The sequence below is a fragment of the Oncorhynchus masou genome, chromosome 28 (genome assembly GCF_036934945.1).
Source record: "Oncorhynchus masou masou isolate Uvic2021 chromosome 28, UVic_Omas_1.1, whole genome shotgun sequence".
Lineage (NCBI taxonomy): Eukaryota > Metazoa > Chordata > Actinopteri > Salmoniformes > Salmonidae > Oncorhynchus > Oncorhynchus masou.
This window is the reverse complement of record NC_088239.1, coordinates 14504272-14522806: the sequence shown is the minus strand read 5'-3', so window position 1 is coordinate 14522806 and position 18535 is coordinate 14504272. Positions and strand designations below refer to the sequence as shown.

Sequence of the window (18535 nt, the reverse complement as noted above, 5' to 3'; positions counted from 1 at the left end):
CTCCTGCAGCTCTGTCGCAAGCTGGGTATGTCCATAGTCAATGGTAGGCCTTCATCTCTTGGCTGTAGTACTGTAGACTACTTTATCACTGACCTCATGCTATAAATGGAAGGAAAGTAGCGAGGAAAACTACCAAAAACAGGTAGTAGGTAGGCAGAGAGAGAGAATATTTGGTGAGGTTGTGTTAGGCCTGTGTGAGGTTGTGTGTTAGGCCTGTGTGAGGTTGTGTGTTAGGCCTGTGTGAGGTTGTCTTAGGCCTGTGTGAGGTTGTGTGTTAGGCCTGTGTGAGGTTGTGTGTTAGGCATGTGTGAGGTTGTCTTAGGCCTGTGTGAGGTTGTGTGTTAGGCCTGTGTGAGGCTGTGTGTTAGGCCTGTGTGAGGTTGTGTGTTAGGCCTATGTGAGGTTGTGTTTTAGGCCTGTGTGAGGTTGTGTGTTAGGCCTGTGTGAGGTTGTGTGTTCGGCCTGTGTGAGGTTGTGTTTTAGGCCTGTGTGAGGTTGTGTGTTAGGCCTGTGTGAGGTTGTGTGTTAGGCCTGTGTGAGGTTGTGTGTTAGGCCTGTGTGAGGTTGTGTGTTAGGCCTGTGTGAGGTTGTGTCTTAGGCCTGTGTGAGGTTGTGTGTTAGGCCTGTGTGAGGTTGTGTGTTAGGCCTGTGTGAGGTTGTGTTTTAGGCCTGTGTGAGGTTGTGTTTTAGGCCTGTGTGAGGTTGTGTGTTAGGCCTGTGTGAGGTTGTGTTTTAGGCCTGTGTGAGGTTGTGTTTTAGGCCTGTGTGAGGTTGTGTGTTAGGCCTGTGTGAGGTTGTGTGTTAGGCCTGTGTGAGGTTGTGTGTTAGGCCTGTGTGAATGTGTGACTGTGTGTGTAGTTTTTAGAGAGTGGGTGTGTAGTGTTTTCATATAGTGTGTGAGCTGAGAAACAGGAGGTGTTTTTAAGCCAGTTGAGACAGGGTCCCCTCACAAGATGAGAGGTGATGTCACAGTCTCCAGTCTCCCTCTCTCTACCTCACATTCTTTCTCTCTCTCTTTCATTGTCTTTCTCTCTCCACCCTCTCATTCTCTCTCTTCGCCCCTCTCATTCTCTCTCTTCACCCTCTCATTCTCTCTCTTCGCCCTCTCATTCTCTCTCTTCGCCTCTCTCATTCACTTTCACTCCTCATGTTCTCTCTTTCCCTCTGTTACTTTCTTTTCTCTCTCACTCCTGCTGAGCGTTGGGTGTCAGGAGTGAGTGTCTCTGTGTGTATTAGTCAGTAGGTGTCAGGAGTGAGTGTCTCTGTGTGTATTAGTCAGTAGGTGTCAGGAGTGAGTGTCTCTGTGTGTATTAGTCAGTAGGTGTCAGGAGTGAGTGTCTCTGTGTGTATCAGTCAGTAGGTGTCAGGAGTGAGTGTCTCTGTGTGTATTAGTCAGTAGGTGTCAGGAGTGAGTGTCTCTGTGTGTATCAGTCAGTAGGTGTCAGGAGTGAGTGTCTCTGTGTGTATCAGTCAGTAGGTGTCAGGAGTGAGTGTCTCTGTGTGTATTAGTCAGTAGGTGTCAGGAGTGAGTGTCTCTGTGTGTATCAGTCAGTAGGTGTCAGGAGTGAGTGTCTGTGTGTATCAGTCAGTAGGTGTTTGTGTGTAACTTCATGCTCAAACTTCCTCCATGCAGCATTAGATGTAATTGATAAATGTACACTGAATGTACAAAACATTATGAACACCTGCTCTTTCCATGACATAGACTGACCAGGTGAATCTAGGTGAATGCTATGAACCCTGCCCCCCTTCCCCGCCCCCCCTCCCTGCTATCTAACTCCGAAGAATCTTTCTGAGCCCTCTCCCACTGGGACCAAGCTGTTTTCACATTATTTAAAACTTCCTGCTTGACTACCTTTGTAGACAACCAACAACCCCCTAACAGACAGACAGACAGGCCCCAAGAACACAGAGTATAGGTCTATACAATACACACTGTGAAGTACATGATTACAAAAACACACACTGGTAAAAACATGCATACATCAACGTCATGAATGTCTGTAGCAGTAACGCATGTGCACAGGCACACACACAGGCATGCGCGCACACACACACACACACACACACACACACACACACACACACACACACACACACACACACACACACACACACACACACACACACACACACACACACACAGCAAGTGTTCCTACTGCCCCCTCCCTCTGCACATAAAGATGTTGGATGCAGAGTCTGTCTTTAAGTATTTAGAGGTCAGAGTCCAGCTCCACTTTATAAATACCATCAATCCTGCTAGTCCAGCATCCCACTCACACAGGGACAGCATCCCACTCACACAGGGACAGCATCCCACTCACACAGGGACAGCATCCCACTCACACAGGGACAGCATCCCACTCACACAGGGACAGCATCCCACTCACACAGGGACAGCATCCCACTCACACAGGGACAGCATCCCACTCACACAGGGACAGCATCCCACTCACACAGGGACAGCATCCCACTCACACAGGGACAGCATCCCACTCACACAGGGACAGCATCCCACTCACACAGGGACAGCAGCACACATACACACGCAAGCAGGAACATACAGACTAGCATATATGCGCAGGAGGGGTACTTACATACAGACACATGCACACACCCATTCATGTAGTTCAGCCCTTGAGCTGGTCTTGTCTATTAATGTTGTGTATTATGTAATGTTTAATGTTCTGTGTAGACCACAGGAAGAGTTATGCCATGTTTCATGTTCTGTGTGGAGCCCAGAAATAGTATAATGAGTATTAAGAGTATTGCACACATACTCTATACACACATACTCCATACACACATACTCCATACACACATACTCCATACACACATACACCATACACACATACTCCATACACACATACGCCATACACACATACACCATACACACATACTCCATACACACATATACCATACACACATACACCATACACACATACTCCATACACACATATACCATACACACATACTCCATACACACATACTCCACACACACATACTCCATACACACATATACCATACACACATACTCCATACACACATACTCCATACACACATACTCCATACACACATATACCATACACACACACACACATACTCCATACACACATACTCCATACACACATACTCCATACACACATACACCATACACACATATACCATACACACATACTCCATACACACATACACCATACACACATACTCCATACACACATATACCATACACACATACACCATACACACATACTCCATACACACATATACCATACACACATACTCCATACACACATACTCCACACACACATACTCCATACACACATATACCATACACACATACTCCACACACACATACTCCATACACACATACTCCATACACACATACTCCATACACACATATACCATACACACACACACACATACTCCATACACCATACACCATACACCATACACACAAACTCCATACACACATACACCATACACACATACACCATACACACATACTCCATACACACATATACCATACACACACACACACATACTCCATACACACATACTCCATACACACATACTCCATACACACATACACCATACACACATATACCATACACACATACTCCATACACACATACACCATACACACATACTCCATACACACATATACCATACACACATACACCATACACACATACTCCATACACACATATACCATACACACATACTCCATACACACATACTCCACACACACATACTCCATACACACATATACCATACACACATACTCCACACACACATACTCCATACACACATACTCCATACACACATACTCCATACACACATATACCATACACACACACACACATACTCCATACACACATACTCCATACACACATACTCCATACACCATACACCATACACCATACACACAAACTCCATACACACATACACCATACACACATACACCATACACACATACTCCATACACACATACACCATACACACATACACCATGCTCCATACACACACACACACATTGCCCATACAGGGTAGCCTAGTGGTTAGAGCATTGGGCTAGTAACCGAAAGGTTGCAAGTTTGAATCCCCGAGCTGACAAGGTACAAATCTGTTGTTCTGCCCCTGAACAGGCAGTTAACCCGCTGTTCCTAGGCCGTCATTGAAAATAAGAATTTGTTCTTAACTGACTTGCCTAGTAAAATAAAGATTAAATTGAATTAAAACACATACACACTTACACAATGCTCTGAAGGTACTGAGCACCAACACACGTTATTCAAAAACAGTTGTTCTACAGTTATTGCTATATATTGTTCTACAGTTATTCCTATATAGTTGTTCTACAGTTATTCCTATATAGTTGTTCTACAGTTATTCCAATATAGTGTTCTACAGTTATTGCTATATATTGTTCTACAGTTATTCCTATATAGTTGTTCTACAGTTATTGCTATATAGTGTTCTACAGTTATACCTATATAGTTGTTCTACAGTTATTCCTATATATAGTTGTTCTACAGTTATTGCTATATAGTGTTCTACAGTTATTCCTATATAGTTGTTCTACAGTTATTCCTATATAGTTGTTCTACAGTTATTCCTATATAGTGTTCTACAGTTATTTCTATATAGTATTCTACAGTTATTCCTATATAGTTGTTCTACAGTTATTCCTATATAGTTGTTCTACAGTTATTCCTATGTAGTGTTCTACAGTTATTCCTATATAGTTGTTCTACAGTTATTCCTATATAGTTGTTCTACAGTTATTCCTATATAGTTGTTCTACAGTTATTCCTATATAGTTGTTCTACAGTTTTTCCTATATAGTTGTTCTACAGTTATTGCTATATAGTGTTCTACAGTTATTCCTATATAGTCTTCTACAGTTATTCCTATATAGTTGTTCTACAGTTATTCCTATATAGTTGTTCTACAGTTATTCCAATATAGTGTTCTACAGTTATTCCTATATAGTGTTCTACAGTTATTCCTATATAGTGTTCTACAGTTATACCTATATAGTTGTTCTACAGATATTCCTATATATAGTTGTTCTACAGTTATTCCTATATAGTTGTTCTACAGTTATTCATACTCTGTCACTTATACACTCTTTGTCTGTTTGTCTTTGTCTTCTTTCTTTCTGTCTCTCACCTGAGAGACACACATACAGGGCAGTTCGGTGGAAGAATGCAGGGATAGAGAGAGGTGTGGGGAGGAGGGGGTTAAAGGTATAGTTGGAGGAATTTAGTAGAGCCTAGGGGAGTCAGAGGGGGGAGTCAGGGGGTAGCTGTAAAAACAGGGCCTGATTCATTTAGCAAATGGAGCATCACAGTCTCTCTTTGAGACTCTACCCCTGTCCAGACACACACAGAGACACATACACAGGGACACAGAGACACAGACACACAGAGACACAGAGACACAGAGACACAAAGACACAGAGACACAGGGACACAGGGACACAACTCAGCATGACAGGTCCTGTGCGTCTCATCTCTCTTGGAATCGGGGTCGGGTGGAGGTGGGTGGGGGGTGGGAGGGTGGCACCTGTCAAGGCCAACCCCTGTAGCTCCCCTCTCCTTTTTAAAAATTCCCCCAGAAAGCCAGAAACACAAACACTGCCTGCACCGGAAATAGATCAGATATGAAAAAACATCATGCATTCTCAGTCACCCACAGTAAAGGTGTATAGTCAGCATCTAAAGTGAATCTATTGTGTTTATATCAGAAGATGCCTTAACTCTGGTCTTAACTAAGCTGTGTTCATCTACATTGAAGTGTAAACAACCATATCTGGTTGTCTTGTCGGTCCACTGTATATGAATGGCTTGGTTACTTCTGTTTTGACAAAGAGTTGAACAGTCCAAGAATAACAACTAGCTGTGCACCTCTGAAAATAATGGAGCGCCGCCATCTTTGTGAAACAGAATAAATCAAGAGAGACTGGTTGACATTTAATTAGGTGAGGGAGTTGTATTTTTGTTTCATTTCACCGCTGGATTCCCTGCCTCTAGCATACACTACAGCTCTGATCATTGTTGTTGAATGTTCCCTCTTTCCACTTCTCTATTTTTCTCTCTATTAAACTGTTTTCTTTCTCTTTCTCTCTTTTCTCCCTTCTCTCTCTCTCAACACTTAAATATCCTGTAGTCTACTCCCCCACTCTGACATCAGCGTTCTAAAGCCTAGCAGCGCAATTTCCTCCCAATCCAAACTGGTTGTTCTTTCCCTGAAACTCTAGAGGCAGGCACCGCTCACCTCTGACCCCTGGTCCAGCCCCTGCGGCCCCCTCTGAGGGGGGTGAGGGGTTACAGGTCAGCCCAGTGTCTGTGCTGTGCAGACTGTGTGTCTGCAGGACAGAGTGGGAGCACATGGCCCTCCAGTAATCCCTCTCCATGCTCTATTCATAGAAGTAGAATGAATCAAACAGTCTAGAATGGTACAGCCCAATATGGCCGCTGGACTGGTCCATTTGCACTGTTATAGAATATTGCCTTGAATTGGAATGCCCATTTTAGTAGTTCCCATCTTCCCATTTCATAGTTATTGTGTTGTCATCCTGCTCCAGATTGATGGACTACAGACTGGAGCACTTACACAGGCTGGCTGGGTTGAGGAAGCAAATGTGTGTATATTCCGCAATTGTGTTTATGGGAGAGCTTCTGTGGTGCTCTGACAGGGTTGGCTCCATGGTGGGACATGTTTATGTGTATCTGTGTGTGTTAGTGTCTCTCCTGACCTCTTTCTTGTCCTCCCTGTATTTTAGAGTTGCGTGACTTTGAACAAGACGACCAGCAGGACATTGAGGTGGATGAGGGGAACACGGCTGTGATCGTATGTCACCTCCCTGAGAGCCAGCCCAAGGCACAGGTCCGCTACAGTGTCAAACAGGAGTGGCTCGAGACCTCCAAGGGTATGGATCCATCATTCTGTTACAGGCCTATTCTCTCTCCCTGTCTAGTTTGCATTCTATCCCCCTCCCACTTCCTCCCTCTTTCTCTCTCCTTGTACTCTACTGTAATTAATACTTTTTCTCTCTCTTTGGCATTCTCTCTCTCTTTTGCTCCCCCTCTCTTTATCTCTCTCTCTTTCTCTATATCTTTCCCTGGATTACTGGAATGCTGTATCTATCCGAGCTATCTGGCCCATCATTAAACTGCAGGCAATTATCTGGGCAATGTTGAAACATGGGAATACTCTTGTTTATTTTGCAACCATTTATTTCTTGAGTTATTTGAGAGAAAAAGGCCCTCTCTGTGGCTGATATGTAGATGGCTGGGAACCTTAGGAGGGGATGTGTGGCTTATAGCGAGAGAGGGAAATGATAACCACGTTGAGAGTTCACGGGCTGTCTCTCTGTGAGACTCAAGGACACCACCATGTGGCTGGTGCTGACAGTGCACTCTGTTGTTGAAAGTGCTGTAGGCCTAAATCAAATCATATTTTATTGGTTGCATACACATGTTTAGCAGATGTTATTGCGGGTGTAGCAAAATGCTTGTGTTCCTAGCTCCTACAGTGCAGTAATATCTAACAATACACAACAATACACACATCAAAAAGTAAAATAATGGAATTAGGAAAAATAGAAATATTAGTATGAGCAATGTTGGAGTCCGGAGTATAAATAAATATATATACAGTACCCGTCAAAGGTTTGGACACCTACTCATTCAAGGATTTGATTTATTTTCATTATTTTAAACATTGTATAATAATAGCTAAGACATCAAAACGGAAATAACACATATGGAATCATGTCGTAACCAAAAAAGTGTTAAACAAATAAAAATATATTTTATATTTGAGATTCTTCAAAGTAGCCACCCTTTGCCTTGATGACAGCTTTGTACACTTGGCATTCTCTCAAACAGCTTCATGAGTTAGTCACCTGGAATGCATTTAAATTAACAGGTGTGCCTTGTTAAAAGGTCATCTATGGAATTTCTTTCATTATTAATGTTTGAGCCAATTAGTTGTGTTGTGTGACAAGGTATGGGTGGTATACAGGGCGGCGCCAGTGGCGAATTTGCCAATCTTGGTGTTCTCTGGCAAATGCCAAACGTCCTGCACGGTGTTGGGCTGTAAGTACAACCCCCACCTGTGGACGTTGGGCCCTCATACCACCCTCATGGAAATCAAATTTGGTTAAAGACCAAGTCCATATTATGGCAAGAACAGCTCAAATAAGCAAAGAGAAAAGACAGTCCATCATTACTTTAAGACCTGAAGGTCAGTCAATACAGAACATTTTATGAACTTTGCAGTCGCAAAAATCATCAAGCGCTATGATGAAACTGGCTCTCATGAGGACCGCCACAGAGTTACCAGCCTGAGAAATTGCAGCCCAAATAAATTCTTCACCGAGTTCAAGCAACAGACACATCTCAACATCAACTGTTCAGAGGAGACTGCGTGAATCAGGCCTTCGTGGTCAATATTGCTGCAAAGAAACCACTACTAAAGGACACCAATAAGAAGAAGAGACTTGCTTGGTTCAAGACACATGAGCAATGGACATTAGACCGGTGGGAATCTGTCCTTTGGTCTGATGAGTCCAAAGTTGAGATTTTTGGTTCCAACTGCCATGTCTTTGTGAGATGCAGAGTAGGTGAGCGGATGATCTCCACATGTGTGGCTTCAAAACTGTTGGAAAAGCCAAGAGTGTTCAAAGCTGATATCAAGGCAAAGGTTACTTTTTTGGTTACTACATGATTCCATATGTGTTATTTCATAGTTTTGATGTCTTCACTATTATTCTACAATGTAGAAAATCGTAACAATAAAGAAAAACCCTTGAATGTGTTCTAAAACTTTTGACCGGTAGTGTATATATACACTGCTCAAAAAAATAAAGTGAACACTAAAATAACACATCCTAGATCTGAATGAATGAAATATTCTTATAAAATACTTTTTTCTTTACATAGTTGAATGTGCTGACAACAAAATCACACAAAAATTATCAATGGAAATCAAATTTATCAACCCATGGAGGTCTGGATTTGGATTCACACTCAAAATTAAAGTGGAAAACCACACTACAGGCTGATCCAACTTTGATGTAATGTCCTTAAAACAAGTCAAAATGAGGCTCAGTAGTGTGTGTGGCCTCCACGTGCCTGTATGACCTACAACGCCTGGGCATGCTCCTGATGAGGTGGCGGATGGTCTCCTGAGGGATCTCCTCCCAGACCTGGACTAAAGCATCCGCCAACTCCTGGACAGTCTGTGGTGCAACGTGGCGTTGGTGGATGGAGTGAGATATGATGTCCCAGATGTGCTCAATTGGATTCAGGTTTGGGGAACGGGCGGGCCAGTCCATAGCATCAATGCCTTCCTCTTGCAGGAACTGCTGACACACTCCAGCCACATGAGGTCTAGCAGTGTCTTGCATTAGGAGGAACCCAGGGCCAACCGCACCAGCATATGGTCTCACAAGGGGTCTGAGGATCTCATCTCGGTACCTAATGGCAGTCAGGCTGGAGGATGTTGCAGGCAGCAGAGCGTTCTCCACGGCGTCTCTAGACTCTGTCACGTCTGTCACATGTGCTCAGTGTGAACCTGCTTTCATCTGTGAAGAGCACAGGGCGGCGCCAGTGGAGAATTTGCCAATCTTGGTGTTCTCTGGCAAATGCCAAACGTCCTGCACGGTGTTGGGCTGTAAGCACAACCCCCACCTGTGGACGTCGGGCCCTCATACCACCCTCATGGTGTCTTTTTCTGACCGTTTGAGCAGACACATGCACATTTGTGGCCTGCTGGAGGTAATTTTTCAGGGCTCTGGCAGTGCTCCTCCTGCTCCTCCTTGCACAAAGGCGGAGGTAGCGGTCCTGCTGCTGGGTTGTTGCCCTCCTACGGCCTCCTCCACGTCTCCTGATGTACTGGCCTGTCTCCTGGCAGCGCCTTCATGCTCTGGACACTACGCTGACGGACACAGCAAATCTTCTTGCCACAGCTTGCATTGATGTTCCATCCTGGATGAGCTGCACTACCTGAGCCACTTGTGTGGGTTGAAGACTCCGTCTCATGCTACCACTAGAGTGAAAGCACCGCCAGCATTCAAAAGTGACCAAAACATCAGCCAGGAAGCATAGGAACTGAGAAGTGGTCTGTGGTCACCACCTGCAGAACCACTCCTTTATTGGGGGTGTCTTGCTAATTGCCTATAATTTCCACCTGTTGTCTATTCCATTTGCACAACAGCATGGGAAATGTATTGTCAATCAGTGTTGCTCCCTAAGTGGACATTTTGATTTCACAGAAGTGTGATTGACTTGGAGTTACATTGTGTTGTTTAAGTGTTCCCTTTATTTTTTTGAGCAGTGTATTTACAAAAGTATGTGGAAACCCCTTCAACTTAGTGGATTTGGCTATTTTAGCCACACCTGTTGCTGACAGGTGTATAAAGTCAAACACACTGCCATGCAATTTCCATAGACCATCATTGACAGTAGAATGGCCCGTACTGAAGAGCTCAGTGACTTTCAATGTGGCACCGTCATAGGATACCACCTTTCCAACAAGTCAGTTTGTCAAATTTCGGCCTTGCTAGAGCTGTCCCGGTCAACTATAAGTGATGGTATTGTGACAGCTCAGCTCAGCCGTGAAGTGGTAGGCCACACAAGCTTACAAAACAGGACCGCCGTGTGCTGAAGCACCAAGCATTCAAAAATCGTCATGTATTGTATATATGTTATGGGATGAATAGACATTCTGGACAGTAAGTGGATAGAATATGTAGTATACCTGAAGATTATTTAGGATAGAATAGTGTATGTACAGCAATAGTTAAATAGGATGGCCTTGACTAGAATACAGTATAAACATATGAAATGGGTAAAACAGTATGTAAACATTATTAAAGTGACCAGTGATTCCATGTCTATGTACATAGGGCAGCAGCATCTAAGGTGCAGGGTTGAGTAACTGGGTGGTACCCGGCTAGTGACCGTGACTAAGTTCAGGGCAGGGTACTGGGTGGAGGCCGGATAGTAATGGCTATTTAACAGTCTGATGGCCTTGAGATATAAGCTGTTTTTCAGTCTCTCGGTCCCGGCTTTAATGGTTAAGCCCGCTCAGGATACTCAAGTCACTATAATTCTGGAGTCACTTTTATTCTAAATAAGAATATAATATGTTTCTAAACACTTCTACATTCATGTGTATGCTACCATGGTTACTGGTAATGAATCGTGAATAATGATGAGTGAGAAAGTTACAGACGCACAAATATCATACCCCCAAGACATGCTAACCTCTCACAATTACAATAACAGGGGAGGTTAGCATTTTATATCATACCCCCAAGACATGCTAACCTCTTACTATTATAATAACAGGGGAGGTTAGCATTTTATATCATACCCCCAAGGCATGCTAACCTCTTACTATTATAATAACAGGGGAGGTTAGCATTTTATATCATACACCCAAGACATGCTAACCTCTCACCATTACAATAACAGGGGAGGTTAGCATTTTATATCATACCCCCAAGACATGCTAACCTCTTACTATTACAATAACAGGGGAGGTTAGCATTTTATATCATACCCCCAAGGCATGCTAACCTCTTACTATTACAATAACAGGGGAGGTTAGCATTTTATATCATACCCCCAAGGCATGCTAACCTCTTACTATTACAATAACAGGGGAGGTTAGCATTTTATATCATACCCCCAAGGCATGCTAACCTCTTACTATTACAATAACAGGGGAGGTTAGCATTTTATATCATACCCCCAAGGCATGCTAACCTCTTACTATTACAATAACAGGGGAGGTTAGCATTTTATATCATACCCCAAGGCATGCTAACCTCTTACTATTACAATAACAGGGGAGGTTAGCATTTTATATCATACCCCCAAGGCATGCTAACCTCTTACTATTACAATAACAGGGGAGGTTAGCATTTTATATCATACCCCCAAGGCATGCTAACCTCTTACTATTACAATAACATGGTAGGGTAGCATTTTATATCATACACCCAAGACATGCTCAACTCTTACTATTATAATACCAGGGGAGGTTAGCATTTTTGGGAGGGGTATGACAACTCATCATTATTCACAATTCCTTCAGGATTATCCATAATCATGGTAGCATCCACATTAATGTCGAAGTGTTTACTTATTCTATTCTTATTTACAATAAAAGTAACCTAATACATTATTTACCATTCATTTCTATTGGGCACAAAATAATCTGAAACACAACCAAAACAAACAGAAAATGCATCCAACAAATGTGTAGTCACAAGCTTGATGCAGTCATTACACGCTATGCATATGGGACCAAATACTAAACTTTACTTTTGAAAGTACTAAACTTTTGAATTTGTCCCAATACTTTTGGCCGCCTAAAATGGGGGGACTATGTAGAAAAAGTGCTGGATTTTCTAAACCGTTCACCTGATATGGATGAAAATACCCCCATATTAAAGCTGACAATCTGCATGTTAACCTCATAGTCATTGTATAATTTCAAATCCAAAGTGCTGGAGTACAGAGCCAAAACAACAACACATGGGTCACTGGCCCAATACTTTTGGAGCTCACTGTAGATGGCTTGCCCTGTCTATGCCCAAGGATTACAGCGACAGAATTGTCTCTCGGACCAGTTGTAATTGTGTTGGCCTATCACTATCCAGTACCTACCCAGTGTAGCCTCAATGTTTAATAACCTCCCTCTGTCTGTCTGTGAACAGGGAACTACCTGATCATGCCATCAGGGAACCTGCAGATAGCCAACGCCACTCTGGACGACGAGGGGCCTTACAAGTGTGCTGCTTACAACCCTGTCACACAGGAGGTCAAGACCTCCACCTCCACTGACCGCCTGCGCATACGGCGTGAGTCACCATGACCAAACACGACCAAACACGACCAAACACGACCAAACCATGACCAAACGCGACCAAACATGACCAAACATGACCAAACATGACCAAACCACGACCAAACCATGACCAAACCACGACCAAACCATGACCAAACACGACCAAACATGACCAAACCATGACCAAACACGACCAAACACGACCAAACACGACCAAACCATGACCAAACATGACCAAACATGACCAAACCATGACCAAACATGACCAAACACGACCAAACATGACCAAACCACGACCAAACCATGACCAAACCACGACCAAACCATGACCAAACACGACCAAACACGACCAAACTCTCCTTATGAGCATGATAAAGTGATGTGATTTGTAACATTGAAATACCTCTTAATAAGATTAGAACAAGGCCAGTTAGACTTCATTGATAAACAACCCCTCCCTCCCTCCCTCCCTCCCTCCCTCCCTCCCTCCCTCCCTCCCTCCCTCCCTCCCTCCCTCCCTCCCTCCCTCCCTCCCTCCCTCCCTCCCTCCCTCCCTCCCTCTAGGTTCAACATCAGAGGCGGCCCATATCATCTACCCCCCAGTGTCTCGCTCCATCATGGTCACTAAGGGACAGCGTCTGGTTCTGGAATGTGTAGCCAGCGGTATTCCCACCCCGCAGGTCACATGGGCCAAGGACGGCCAGGACCTGCGTTTCCATAACAACACGCGCTTTCTGCTCAGCAACCTGCTGATTGACTCGGCGGGCGAGGGCGACTCAGGGACGTATGCGTGTCACGCTGACAACGGCATCGGATCGGAGAGCGCCGCTACAGTGCTGTATGACGTGCTGGTGTTCGGTGAGTTGGGCTCAGTAGGATGATACTAGGATGAGGTGTTATGGAGGTTTATAGGTTCCTGTTCCTCTGAAGGCCCTGTGTGATGACACATATTACAAGTTGTGAAAGGATCTGAAACAGAGTTACTGTAGCAGTGAGGTGGGGTTAACTTGGCTTATGGAGTCCCTCCATTTGACGGGGTTTTCGTGAGGAGAGACTTGATGATTAGACTGACTCCTGTTTGGCGAAGCGAGAGAATAGTGGGTGCTGTGTGTTTGTGAGCTTGGCAGAGCGTTGGGAAACATAAAAGGGCAGGGTTGTGTTATTTAGAATGTGTGTGGAGGCAGAGCTCTCATAGCAGGACTCGGTGAGTGTTTTTACACTGGTTCTGTGTGAGTTTGGGTTGTGTGCTCGTCTCGTAGCAGCTGGCACTAATTAAAGTGTGAGGGCTGCTGAAGGGATAATGAATTCTGCCTCTTCATGACCAGCCAACCATCAACTGACTGGCTTGGCCTGTCTCTGCACGGCACTCACTCACACACACACACACACACACACACACACACACACACACACACACACACACACACTGAGATGACACACACTAACACACACACAAATATACATGAACACACACGCCGGCACGCACAACCATACAAACATACTTAATTAAGACTTAATCAAGCTCACTCCCACACAACCATCCAAACATACATAATTAAAGACTTAATCAAGCTCACTCCCACACAACCATACAGACATACTTAAGACTTAATCAAGCTCACTCCCACACAACCATACAGACATACTTAAGACTTAATCAAGCTCACTCCCACACAACCATACAGACATACTTAAGACTTAATCAAGCTCACTCCCACACAACCATACAGACATACTTAAGACTTAATCAAGCTCACTCCCACACAACCATACAGACATACTTAAGACTTAATCAAGCTCACTCCCACACAACCATACAGACATACTTAATTAAGACTTAATCAAGCTCACTCCCACACAACCATACATACATAATTAAGACTTAATCAAGCTCACTCCCACACAACCATACAGACATACTTAATTAAGACTTAATCAAGCTCACTCCCACACAACCATACAGTCACTCACAATCAGCCATTATTCAAGCATATATGCTAGACATGACCTTACATGATACTCACAATACACAAACGAACCATCTCTCTCTGTCTCTGTAGAGCCTCCCCAGGTGACCGTAGAGCTCCAGCAACAGGAGGTCATGTGGGGGGAGAACGCACGCTTCAGCTGCCAGACCAGGGGTAAACCCACCCCCTCTGTCGTATGGCTCCACAACGCCCGCCCCCTGGCCACGTCGCCACGCCACCGCCTGTCTGCCCGCGTGCTGCGTGTCATCAACGTGGGCCCACAGGACGATGGCCTGTACCAGTGCATGGCTGAGAACGGCGTGGGCAGCTCGCAGGCCGCTGCCAGACTGGTCACCTTGCCAACCAGTAACCCGTCACGGTCAGGGAAGCTGACGTCCAGCCTGTGTCCCCTGAGTCCAGACAAGGTGCTGCGGGAGCAGGTCTCAGTGAAGCCCGGGGCCACGGGGAGCGTGCTGACCCTGGACTGCTCTGAGCTGACTGGGCAGATCTCTGTGGCAGAGGCCCCTGTCATCCTCAGCCAGCCCAGGACTGTCAAGGCCGACTTCTATGATCTGACCTGGAAACCTCGCCACGATGGCGGCTCTGCTGTGGTCGAGTACATCGTCAAGTACAGAAAGGTAAAGGCTGGTTAACTCATAAACCCACATGTACTAATACACACAGATAGATTTATATTTGTCTACAACTAAATTATAAGTTCAGCTTTTATTGTCACATCCATAAGTACAGTGAAATGCTTAACTCGCATGCTCTACCCAACAGTGCAGTAATCAATATTTAAATAGTACAACTAATAAAACGGGAAAAGAAATGAATTAGATATTATATAAAGTTGTCTACAACGACATATATCTTTACATGTCCTCACAAACTAACTAATGCCTCCTCTCTTCTCTCCATCAGATTGAGGACCCTCCAGGTGAGTGGACCAGCAGCTGTATATCTGGGTCTCTCCACAAGCTGACCCTGGCCAAGCTGCAGCCAGCCAGTCTGTACGAGGTGGAGATGTCAGCTAAGAACTGTGCTGGCCTGGGACAACCGGCCATGATGACCTTCAGGACAGGCAAAGGTACATTTATTTACCTATTGATTCATTTATTCATCCAAATGATCATCATAAATGCCCCATGTTGACGCATTCCCCGGTATTTGTGTCTTTTTGCCAATACTCTTGTTTCTGTGCCAACAGGTCGTAGAGGTCCAGGGGGACAGAACGAGCCTCCTAAAACTCCTGCAGTACCATCACCTCGCCTCTCTCGTAAGTCCCCGTACCCCCCTCTCCTACTGTCCAGCATGGTTGGAACATAGATGGACCACAGTTCCAACTCTTAGCCCTTTCAGCTGTTTCTAACATCCTGACTGTTGTTATTAAACTGTTTGACTAACTGTTAACCCCCTCACTCTTCTACTCTGTACTAACATGTGATCTGTCTTGATCTTTCTCTCACATTTAACACTAAAGGATGAGCTCACAGTAAGTCTTTGTACATTGTTTACGTTACCTGCTTGTGTCTGTGAGTGTTTTGGCTTTAGTGTTATTGAGAGTGAGTCTGTCCTTGTGTCTGAGTGTTTTAGCTTTAGTGTGTTTGAGAGAGTAAGTCTGTTCTTGTGTCAGTGTGGTTATGTGTGCATTAATATGGACCAATAATAGATTTGATGTTCGTTTAACTTCTATTACTTTTCCACAGCTCCCGAGGCCCCTGATAAGCCCACCATCTCCACGGCGACAGAGACGTCTGCGTACGTAACGTGGATCCCGCGGTAACCGTGGTTTCCCCATCCAGTCATTCCGGGTGGAGTTTAAGAAGCTGAAAGGGAAGGGAGGGGGGGAATGGGAGGTGGCTGTCACTAATATCCCCCCCCAACGACTGTCTGTGGAGATCACTGGCCTGGAGAAAGGTGAGCTTCGTCACCACCATTACCATCATCATCGTTATCCCTCATGACAAATGGCCTCATCATCCTCATCATTAGCATGACTGATTATCATCAACATTACTGTTTTAGTAATCATCATAATCATACCTATTTGAATAATGACTGAGTAATCAACACGGTTACCATCACCATTAGTGTGGTCAGAGAAAGACAGAGGTTTGTTTGGTTATTTTAACCCGTGTGTGCTTTCTGTTTCCCTGTAGGCATGTCTTATAAGTTCCGTGTGTTGGCAGTGAATGTCATTGGCGCCAGCCCCCCCAGTGTCCCCTCTAAGGCCTACACGGTGTTGGGTGGCGGCAGGCCCAACGAACGCCCTGTAGACGGACCCTACATCACATATAATGAAGCCATCAACGAGACCACCATCATCCTCAAATGGACAGTGAGTGGAACAGGCTGTGTGTCCTTTATGTTTGTGTTGTCATCTTATACGTATGGCTGAAAACTCTAATTACTGTCATTTTGTTAATATTCAATCTTTCATATTTTTTCTCACCACAGTACACTGCCGTCAACAACACCCCCGTCTACGGTTTCTACATCTTCTACCGGCCGACAGACAGTGACAACGACAGTGACTATAAGAAGGACGTGGTGGAGGGGGACCGTTACTGGCACTCCATCACTGACCTGCAGCCTGAGACGGCCTACGACATCAAGATGCAGAGCTTCAACGAGGGGGGAGAGAGCGAGTTTGGCAACGTGGTTATCTTAGAAACTAAAGGTAAGCAGATCTCTGTCTCTACCTGTATAGCCATCTCATTCACACATGTACTCTCACAGAGAAATGCTAAAAAAAAAACATTGTTTCTAGAATGAATTTGATAACCTGACTGTAATAAATGTTACATCAACTAAATGAACCCCTCCCTCCCCCAGCTCGTCTGAACCAGCGGCCCTCCCCGTCGGAGACGTCGTCCCAGAGACCAGAGCACTCCGGGGGGCCTGTGCCCCGCCCCAGCGACCTCCCCTACCTCATAGTGGGCGTGGTCCTGGGGGCCCTCGTGTTCATCATCGTAGCCTTCATCCCCTTCTGCCTGTGGAGAGCCTGGGCCAAAGAGAGTGAGTAGTGACGAGGATGATGATGAGGAGGGTGGTGGTAGTAGTTGTTGGATCAAGTTCGATTTAGTCACAAAAACAACTGTAGTTGTTTGAACTCAAAGAGTATCTCAAATATTCCCCCTCCTGAGGCGCAGCGGTCTAAGGCACCGCATCGCAGTGCTTGAGGAGTCACTACAGCCTCGGGTTCGATCCCAAGCTGTGTCACAGCCGGCCGTGACCGGGAGACCCATAAGGCGGCACACATTTAGCCCAGCGTCGTCGCGGTTGTGGGAGGGTTTGGCTAGCGACTCCTTGTGACGGGCTGGGCACCTGCAAGGTGACTTTGGTCACCAGTTGGACAGTGTTTTCTCTGACACATGATTTGGCTGGCTTCCGGGTTAAGCGAGCATTGTGTCAAGAAGCAGTGCGACTTGGTCAGATGGCTCTTGACCTTTGCCTCTCCCGAGTCCGTATGGGAGTTGCAGCAATGGGACAAGACTGTAACTACCAATTGGGGAGAAAAAGGGGTAAAAGTACAAAAAAGTATAATTCCCCTCCCCTTTATGACTTTGCTGATAGCTACTTTATTGAGGAAAAATGTACTGACTATAACTGTAATATGTGTTTGTCAGATGTATTGAAGCCATCTTAAGATGAATGCTCTCTGGAGAAGAGCATCTACTAAATGACTAAAA

At 44.9% G+C, this 18535-nt stretch overlaps 1 protein-coding gene across 1 annotated transcript in view; it reads left to right on the top strand.

Annotated features, from left to right (window-relative positions):
- LOC135517225 (brother of CDO-like) overlaps window positions 1–18535 on the top strand; it is a 47565-nt gene that overhangs the window by 26778 nt on the left and 2252 nt on the right. Inside the window, 11 exon segments of the mRNA XM_064941337.1 lie at window positions 6791–6937; window positions 12743–12886; window positions 13438–13731; window positions 14934–15478; window positions 15765–15930; window positions 16051–16119; window positions 16550–16622; window positions 16624–16760; window positions 17003–17181; window positions 17301–17523; window positions 17679–17861. Coding sequence (XP_064797409.1) covers window positions 6791–6937; window positions 12743–12886; window positions 13438–13731; window positions 14934–15478; window positions 15765–15930; window positions 16051–16119; window positions 16550–16622; window positions 16624–16760; window positions 17003–17181; window positions 17301–17523; window positions 17679–17861 — 2160 coding nt within the window.